Genomic DNA, 8,816 nt, shown 5'->3' with positions numbered 1-8,816 from the left:
GGGACACTGGGGAGAGTGGGGACATGGGGGAATGGGGGAGAATGGGGGAGAGTGGGGACACGGGGGGAATGGGGGAGAATGGGGGAGAGTGGGGACACGGGGGAATGGGGGAGAGTGGGGACACGGGGGAATGGGGACACGGGGGGAATGGGGGAGAGTGGGGACACGGGGGGAATGGGGACACGGGGGGAATGGGGGAGAGTGGGGACACTGGGGAATGGGGACACGGGGGGAATGGGGACACGGGGGAGGAATGGGGACACGGGGGGAATGGGGACACGGGGGGAATGGGGGAGAGTGGGGGCATTGGGGAGAGTGGGGACACAGGGGGAATGGGGGAGAGTGGGGGGAATGGGGAGAATGGGAATATGGGGATATGGGGGGGGAATGGAGATATGGGGGAGAGTGGGGACACTGGGGGGGAATGGGGGAACGGGGGAGAATGGGGACATGGGGCTGAACCTCCAGGACAGTGAGTTGGACCCCCCAGAACAGGGGGCTGAGGACTCTGGGGCTCTGGGTCTGAACCCCCCCAGGGACATGGGATTGTCACACCAGGGCTCTGGGATTGACCCCTTGGGGTCACAGACTGCCAGGACCCCCCCAAAGGCTCCAGGGCTGCACCCCCAGGAACATGGCACTGAACCTCCCCTAGTTTGGGGACACTGGGCTGTCCCAGGGCTGCCCCCATCAGTCCTGGCCCCCTGGGTTCTGCCCCTGGGGGCTGCCAGGGGTGCACACACCCCCCAGGACTGTCCCTGTGTCCCCAAACCAGAGCCAGGCCCTGGGCTGGGAGCCCTTCCCCCCTTTTCCCCCTAACCCTAAGGAGCTTCTGGCTCCATCACCCTCACCCCCAAAAACCACCAGCACCGTAAAAACCCATTTTTCCATTTTCATGATATTGGGTGGCTTTAGGAGAAGGGATTACACAGCAGGGGATTGGGGACACCCCCCCACACAGCCTCAAGGCTTCAGGTACACCTCACCCACAATCTTGTAGGGGAAATTACGCCATCCAAAAATGGGGGTTTGCTCGGGGGAGTCATACATGGCAGACAACACCCCCGAGTTGGAGATCCCCGTGTCCCACATGTACACAGATGAAATCTCCCCCACAAAGGACTGCTGGGTGTCAAAGCCACCCCCAAAACTGTCCTGGTCCTGTCCCAGCACCATGTGTCCTGGAAGTCCCACCGTGTAACCCTTTTGCAGCCCCTTCCTTGGCCAGGGTTTCCCATTAAACCAGAACCCCACGATGCCAGTGGAGGATTCCCAGCTGAAGCAAACGTGCTCACTCTCCCCCAGATTTATGGGCACTGTGAAAAACAAAGGTTTGTTCCCCACCACCAGCTCGTACTGGCCAGGTTTGGGTTTGAAGAGGAGGATCTCGTTGCTCTGTTTTTTGGTGGCGTAGGAGAAGAGGCTGTAGGGTCGGGTGAGGTCGCTGAAGGATCTCAAGCACACGGTGAAGTTGTTGAGGGGCAGTTCCAGCTCGGGTGTCACCTGCACGTGGGCGGTTTGGGACTCTTGGGGGAACACCAACACCGAGCCCTTCAGGTCTGGGAGAGAGGAGACACAGGTGGCTGCTCCAGGTGCCACCACCAGGGTGACAGGGAGCGCTGGGGGACAAGCTGTGTGTCCCCAGCTGTCCCCTGGGTGCCATCCCTACCGTTTATCTGCAGGGTGTAGGTGGCCACAGCCCTGCCCTGGGTGCTGGTGGCCGTGCAGGTGTAGGTGCCCAGGTGGGTGTTGTTGAAGGAGGGGATGAGCAGGATGCTGTCAGGACCTTTCTGCAGGGGAACTGGGCTGCTTTCCTTCTCCCACAGGAACTCCTGGGGGCTGCAGTGGGCTGGGGTCACTCAGGGAGGGGGATATGGGGGGTCTGGGGAGTGTCAGGCAGTGGGAGGGTAGGGGGTCTCACCCATGGTCTCCAGTGACTTCACAGCTCAGCATCAGCTGGTGGTACTCGGTGGGTGCTGGTGGCTGAGCCCAGATCTTGGCCTTCATTGTTCCTGCAGCAGCCAGAGCTCAGCTGGGCTGGGGGTGACCCTGTCCTGCTGTCCCTGCTGTCCTGGGTGTCCCTGTCCTGCTGTCACTGCCTGTGGGACCCCCGTGTCCCTGCTGTCCCCCCATTCCAAACCTCAGGGTGCCCCTTTGGGCTCTCACTGTGCTGCCATCGTGTCCCCTCCTCCCACCCTGTGCCCCCCACTGCTCCCACATCCCCCCCCACTTTTATGTCACAGCTGCTGTGACCCCCCCTGCCCCCTTTTGTGACCCTTCCTGTCCCCCCTTGCAGAGCTCAGGGTGCCCCTTTCACTGCACTCCCCTTTACCCCCCACCCCTCATCCTTTTGGGTCACTCAGGGCACCCCATTGTCCCCCATAAACCCCCTCCCCCCGGTGTCCCCCCACCCCTACCTTGTGGGGCCGCGGGGCCAAGGAGGGCAGCGAGGATGAGGAGGCAAAGCCACAACCCCCCCATGGGACTGCTGAACGCGGGCACTGTCACCAGCGTGGGACCTCGGAGCTGCTCAGAGGACACCTGGTGACTTCGGTGGTGACAATGACCTTCGTCCCCAAGCCCTTGCTGTTGAGCAATCAGCGTGAGCGAGGGGACTGGCTTTGGGGACAATGCCATTGTCGCCAAGGGAGGGGCTGGATCCGTGCAGGGGCGGCCGTGGGGCAGCTCGGGTGGGGCGCGGGGAGGGGAATGGGTGTCCCGGGTGTTGGTGACACTCAGGGGGAGCCTGTCCCCAGCTGGGTTATAGAGGTGAGGGGGTGCTGGGTGATACGGGGATGGGGGTGAGCCATGAGGGTGAGGAGGGGACAGTGCGACCGAAGCCACTCCTGCCCCACACCCCACCGCCCTCAGGCCCCCAGCGCCTCCCGCAGCCGGGATTTCACCACTACATCTCCCTTCACCTCGTAGCTGAGGCTCTTCCAGGCCAGCAGAGCGGGCGGCAGGCGCAGGGACAGGAAAGCTGCGCGCATCTTCTCCGGCGACAACCCCGCGTCCCACAGGTAGACATCGCTCAGCTCCCCCGAGAAGGAGTTATAGAGGTCAAAGCCACCCCCAAAACTGTCCTGCTCCTGCCCCAGCAGGATGGAGGACGTAGTCCCCACCGTGTAACCCCTCTGCAGCCCCTTCCTCGGCCAGGGTTTCCCGTTGAACCAAAATTCGGCGATGCCGGTGGCGGATTCCCAGCTGGCACAGACGTGCTCCCAATCCCTGCGGCTCTCGGGGACACGGAAGGTGACGAACTTGCCCCCCACGTAAAACCGATATTCCTCGGGTTTGGGTTTGAAGAGCAGGATCTCGTTGTCCTGGGCTTTGGTGGCGTACGAGAAGAGGCTGTGGGGGCGGCTGAGGTCGGTGTAGGAGCGCAGGCACACGGTGAAATTGTGCAAGGGCTGCTCCAGCCGCGCCCGCAGCACCACGTAAGCATCGCTGGGATCCTTCCGGAACACGAACACCTTTCGGTACAGGTCTGGGGACAACACAGGGGATGTGGTGGCAGCTTGGGGTGTCCCACAGCATCCTCTGGTTGTCGCTCCCTGCTCCAGCATCCTCCAGCGCCGCTGGCCGAGAGTGATCGCAGAGCTGCTGCCCTGCCCTGTGCTGTCCCCCCTCTTACCTTCCTGCGCCACGATCCCCGCCAGCCCGGCCAGGGCGAGCAGCCAGAGCTGCAGGTGGCCCATGGTGGCTGCTGGAGCCGGGTGGAATCCCGGGTTTATGTGCCCGAGGGTGGGAGGGGACGGGCGGGGGGATGTGTCCCCTCCAATCCCGTCCTCAGCAGCCGGGAGGGGCGAGTTCATGCCCTGGGTGGGTGATTTCATGGCATCACGCGGATGTGCCACAAGACTTTGGGTCACCCGCCTGCACGGGGCTGCCCTTGGAGCCGTGGGGCCTGAGGGTGACCCCCCTCCCCCAGGGGACAGGGACATTCCAGCCATGAGCTCACCTGGGTGACAGGGACACCACTTGGGTGACAGAGATACTCCAGGCATGAGGCCACCCAAGGGACAAGGACATCCCAGCCATGAACCCACCTGGGTGAGGTGAGGACACCCCTGACACTCCTTCCCCAGGTGTCCCTGCCCTGTGGGAGGGTCCTGGTTTGATTTGGGTGCAGATAAAGGTGCCCCCGACCCCCTGCCCTGCCCACAACTCTGGGGGACATCTGTTCTCCCTGTCCTGCCCCAGGGGACAGAGATGGACACCAGCTGGTCAAGTGCCCAGTGTCCTGACTGTGGCCTGGGGGTCCCACAGGGACAGGCAGGTGGAAAATGGGAAAGTTTTGCCTGTCCCAAATGATGGTGCTGGACTGGGGGTGTAGGGTCCCTGCAGGGCTTTGATGGATCCCCAGTTTTGGGGATGTGGGTTTATCCTCCATTGATTAATCCCACAGTTTAGGGGGGTTGAGCCCCCAGGTCCTGTAGGGCTGGGCTCAGGCAGAGCAGCCCCATTGTCCCCGTGTCACTCCCGTGACTGCACACACCCATCCCTCGTGGGCTCTGGCCCCTGCTGCCCCTGTCAGGCTGCTCAGTTTCCTTAGGAGCTTCTCCTGCCAATTTGGAGGCACGAGGAGCCTCATTTCCCGTCCCCCCATCACCGCCCAGTCCCATCCAGTCCATTAACTGGGCTGGACAAGTTGTATTTATTGTGTGAAATTTCCACTAGATCCTCTTGGCTTGTCAGGAGAGATGGAAAAAATGCAGTCACTTTTGAACTTTTGGGCCGGGGGTCCAAGCCCAGTGCCAGGGGCTCAGTGCCAGGGGTCCAAATTTGGTGCCGGGGTGAGGGCTCAGTGCCGGGAGTCCACACCCGGTGCCAGGAGTCCAAATCCGGTGCCAGGGGCGGGGGCTCAATGCCGGGGGTCCAAGCCCGGTACCAGGGGATCAGTGCCGGGGGTCCAATCCCGGTACCAGGGTCTCAGTGCCGGGGGTCCAAGCCCGGTGCCAGGGGATCAGTGCCGGGGGTCCAAACCCGGTACCAGGGGATCAGTGCCGGGGGTCCAAGCCCGGTGCCAGGGGATCAGTGCCGGGGGTCCAAACCCGGTACCAGGGGCTCAGTGCCGGGGGTCCAATCCCGGTGCCAGGGGCTCAGTGCCGGGGGTCCAAGCCCGGTACCAGAGGCTCAGTGCCGGGGGTCCAAACCCGTTGCCGCGGCTCCGTTCATTTCCCCGGTGCAGCCCCCGGATCCCCGCAGCCCCCGGCAGCGCCAGGCGAGCAGCAGCACCAGGGGTCCGATGCCGCAGTGCAACACCCCCAGCCCCTCGCTCAGCCCCAGGGCGAGGTCGAAATGCTCGAAGGAGCCGCAGGTGGGCTCCAGCAGCCCAGTCTGCAGCAGGAACTCCCCGGCCAGCCCCGCTGCGTAGGGCACCCAGAGCCACAGGAAAAGCCAGGTGAGCCCGGCTCCGGTAGCCCAGCTCGCCCTGATGCGGGGCACGGCCAGCGCGGCCAGCAGCAGCCCCGCGGGCAGCAGCAGCAGCAGGCACAGGCACAGGGCGAGGTGCAGCAGGTACACGGGTGCCAGGATGCCCACGCTGCGCCGGACACAGCTGGTACCCGCTGCCACGCCGCTGACCAGAGCCGCCGGTGTGGCCAAAAGCAGCGCTGCTGCCCACAGGGCTACAGCCAAGCGGCGGCTCCGCGGGTCCCAGCGAGCCCAGGTGATGCCGCAAGAGCCGCTAGCCACCAGCAGCGCCTGGGCGAACAAACTCCAGTGCCACAGCAGGTGCGTCAGGCGACACGGCCCCGTGCCCAGGTGCCACCCCCGGGCGATGCCCGCGGCCAGCGCCGGCAGCAGCGCGGCGAACAGCGCCGTGCCCGTGGCCAGCTGTGCCACCAGCGGTGGCCACCGCCACTCCTGCGGGCTCCTGATCAGGGCTACCAACAGGGCAGAGGTGGCCAGCGCGGCGGCGGCGCAGGTGGTGGCCAGGAAAGGGGGAGCCACTCGCTGGAAGAGGGGACAGAAGCGGTTGTGGCAGGGTGCGGCGTCGTAGTCCAGGAAGGTGTAGTTGGTGTCGGTGTTGTCGTAGAAGGAGGAGAAGTTGTCCATGATTCCCTCCAGGTCCAGAGAGCTCGGGGTCTCCAGCGTGCCGGGGGTCTGAGGGTGAGGGGGCGTCAGGAGGTGGCGCATCCATGGCCCTGATCCCGCCTTGGGGCTGCGGGAGATCCCGGGAGATCCCGGGCTGGGCTGGGCTGGGCTGGGCCGGGTTATCAGAGAGGGACACGCTGGTGACAGCCGGGCTGGGAACGGGGCCGGGATGGAGCCGTTGGCTGGGGAGGGACACGGGGACCGGGGGGAGGCAGAGCCGTGGACAGGGGGTGCAGACCCCCGAGAGTGGGTGCAGACCCCCGAGGGTGGGTGCAGACCCCGCAGAACCTCCTGTGAGGCAGAACTTGGCGGCAGCACCTGCTGCGAGCCACATCCTGCTCAGAACTGGGAACCCCCTAAACCTCACTCAGCACTGGGGACCCCCATGATCCTGCTTAGAACTGGGGATCGCCTAAACCCCACTCAGGACTGGGGGGCTCCTGTGACCCTACTCAGCATGAGGATCCCCTAAACCCCTCTCAGCATTGGGGTCTCTTTTTACCCCACTCAGCACCAGGGATCCCCTAAACCCCACTCAGCTTTAGGGATCCCCCAAACCCCACTGAGCACCAGGGACCCCCACGATTCTCTTCAGAACTGGGAATCCTCTAAGCCCCACTCAGGACTGGGGGGCTCCTGTGACCCTACTCAGCATTGGGGACCCCCTAAATCCCACTCAGCACCAGGGATCCCCTAAACCCCACTCAGCTTTAGGGATCCCCTAAACCCCACTCAGCACTGAGGTCTCTTTTTACCCCACTCAGAATGGGGACCCCCAAACCCCACTCAGCTTTAGGGAACCCCCAAATCCCACTCAGCACTGGGGACCCCCACGATTCTGCTCAGAACTAGGGATCCCCCAGACCCCACTCAGCATTGGGGTCTCTTTTTACCCCACTCAGCTTTAGGGATCCCCCAAACCCCACTCAGCTTTAGAGAACCCCTAAACCCAACTCAGCTCTGGGGTCTCTTTTTACCCCACTCAGCACCAGGGATCCCCCAAACCCCACTCAGCTCTGGGGATCCCCCAACCCCACTCAGCTTTAGGGACCCTCCAAACCCCACTCAGCTTTAGGGACCCCCCAAACCCCACTCAGCTTTAGGAATCCCCAAACCCCACTCACCTTTAGGGACCCCACTGCTCCTCCTCACACTGAAGACCCCCACTCACCCCCAGCCTCCCCCTCCGGGGGGATGTGACACCCCCAGGCACCAAGGACAAGAATTTTGGGGAGGGGATCACTCACCACAGGGACACAGTTGCCCATTATGCGTTTCCCACGCTGGCAGCGACTCCTTTGAGTCTGGGGGTGTCTGGAGCTTTCTGGGGGTGACTTTTTTCTTTCTCCCTCCCTCCCCTCCTCTCCTCCCGCTCCGAGGGCTGCGGGCAGGAGATAAGAGCCGCCCCCGAGCCGCCCTGGCAGCGGCGGAAAACAGGGAATGCCGCTGCCGGGAATTTCTCCAGCAGGAAACCCATCACGCTTCTTGGCAGGACAATTAAAATTAATTAGGAATTGTATTCGGAGCTGCATCCCCGGGATGCTGGTGAGGTGTGAGTTTGGTGCCAGGGGTTGTGGAAGGGACCCTGAGGTGCTTTCCTTTGCCTCTGGAATGTGGAATTCCCCGTTTTTAACTCGGGGGGGGAAAAAACCTGGAAGGAATAACCTTGGGGTTATCCTGTGGGATTGGTGAATTTGAGGCTTTATGGGAACATCCCTGGAGAGGGGCAGGGCTGGGGGGGCTCCAGAGCTGAGAATTTGGGTGCTGATGAAAATTTTGGAGGGGCTGGGGGGTTCCAGAGCTGAGAATTTGGGTGCTGGTGGGAATTTAGGAAAGATTGGGGGGCTCCAGAGCTGGGAATTGGGGTGCTGGTGGGAATTTAGGAAAGATTGGGGGGCTCCAGAGCTGAGAATTTGGGTGCTGATGAAAATTTTGGAGGGGCTGGGGGGGCTCCAGAGCTGAGAATTTGGGTGCTGGTGGGAATTTGGGAAGGATTGGGGGGCCAGGAGGACATTTGGGGGTGAAAGGGGTGAGGAAGAATTTGGGAATTGGAAATTTGGGGATGGACTGAGGGGGAAGATTTGGGGGTGAAAATTTGGGAATTGGCAATTTGGGGATGGGCTGAGGGGGCAGATTTGGGGGTGAAAATTTGGGAATTGGGGATGGGCTGAGGGGGAAGATTTGGGGATGAAAATTTGGTGAATTGGCAATTTGGGATGGGCTAAGGGTAGATTTAGGGTGAAAGGGGTGAGGAGGAATTTGGGAATTGGAAATTTGGGGATGGGCTGAGGGGCAGATTTGGGGGTGAAAATTTGGGAATTGGCAATTCGGGGAGTTTCTGAGGGGCAGATTTGGGGGTGAAAGGGGTGAGGAGGATCTCTGGGGGTTGGGATTGGGGTTGTTGCTTTTTTGGGGGAGGTGCTGAGGGTCAGAATTGGAGGACTGTGCTAAATTTGGGGTTTCCACGGGAGGTCAGCTTCACTTTGGGGGTTCAAGGAAGGTTTGAGGGGGGGGAGGGGGCTCTCCCCAAAACCACCCCCCCAATCCCCAGAAGGCAGAGAAGCCAAGCAGGTAATGTGTGTAATCCAGATATATTTATAGGATTATTTTCCGAGATTAGCACAGGATATTAGAAAGGTTATAAAGTCACATCGACGGTCGTTGGCTCCCTTTTATGTACAGACAAAAAAAAAAAAATAAAACCACAGCACAACAAC

General features: G+C 61.9%; 3 protein-coding genes and 1 long non-coding RNA gene across 5 annotated transcripts in view; 1 reads left to right on the top strand and 3 right to left on the bottom strand.

The window, feature by feature from the left end:
* Window positions 1-882: 882 nt before the first annotated feature.
* LOC306813876 (mucosal pentraxin-like) lies at window positions 883-2,536 on the bottom strand. The gene is made up of 4 exons (XM_079329540.1): window positions 2,418-2,536; window positions 1,922-2,012; window positions 1,670-1,839; window positions 883-1,559 (listed from the first exon to the last, which is right to left on the bottom strand). Exons 1-4 carry the CDS (start codon window positions 2,479-2,481, stop codon window positions 964-966), a joined length of 921 nt encoding a protein of 306 aa, XP_079185666.1. The 5' UTR covers window positions 2,482-2,536; the 3' UTR covers window positions 883-963.
* A 236-nt stretch (window positions 2,537-2,772) lies between these two features.
* LOC306813871 (serum amyloid P-component-like) lies at window positions 2,773-3,791 on the bottom strand. The gene is made up of 2 exons (XM_079329536.1): window positions 3,635-3,791; window positions 2,773-3,487 (listed from the first exon to the last, which is right to left on the bottom strand). The coding sequence occupies exons 1-2, from the start codon at window positions 3,696-3,698 to the stop codon at window positions 2,868-2,870; spliced, it is 684 nt and encodes a 227-aa protein (XP_079185662.1). The 5' UTR covers window positions 3,699-3,791; the 3' UTR covers window positions 2,773-2,867.
* The window catches only part of LOC306813872, a 59,256-nt gene continuing 53,355 nt past the window's right edge, over window positions 2,916-8,816 (top strand). For both annotated transcript variants that reach the window (XR_013777054.1, XR_013777055.1), the window contains exons 1-2: window positions 2,916-3,020; window positions 3,102-3,252. This is a non-coding gene — a long non-coding RNA (uncharacterized lncRNA). The remainder of the gene's footprint in view (window positions 3,021-3,101; window positions 3,253-8,816) is intronic.
* Window positions 5,071-7,414, bottom strand: ACKR1 (atypical chemokine receptor 1 (Duffy blood group)). The gene is made up of 2 exons (XM_079329527.1): window positions 7,347-7,414; window positions 5,071-6,108 (listed from the first exon to the last, which is right to left on the bottom strand). Exons 1-2 carry the CDS (start codon window positions 7,365-7,367, stop codon window positions 5,137-5,139), a joined length of 993 nt encoding a protein of 330 aa, XP_079185653.1. The 5' UTR covers window positions 7,368-7,414; the 3' UTR covers window positions 5,071-5,136.

Source organism: Erithacus rubecula (genome assembly GCF_903797595.1).
Source record: "Erithacus rubecula genome assembly, chromosome: 33".
NCBI classification, from domain to species: domain Eukaryota; kingdom Metazoa; phylum Chordata; class Aves; order Passeriformes; family Muscicapidae; genus Erithacus; species Erithacus rubecula.
Note: the sequence above shows the minus strand (reverse complement) of the source record. Positions and strands in the feature narration are given on the sequence as shown.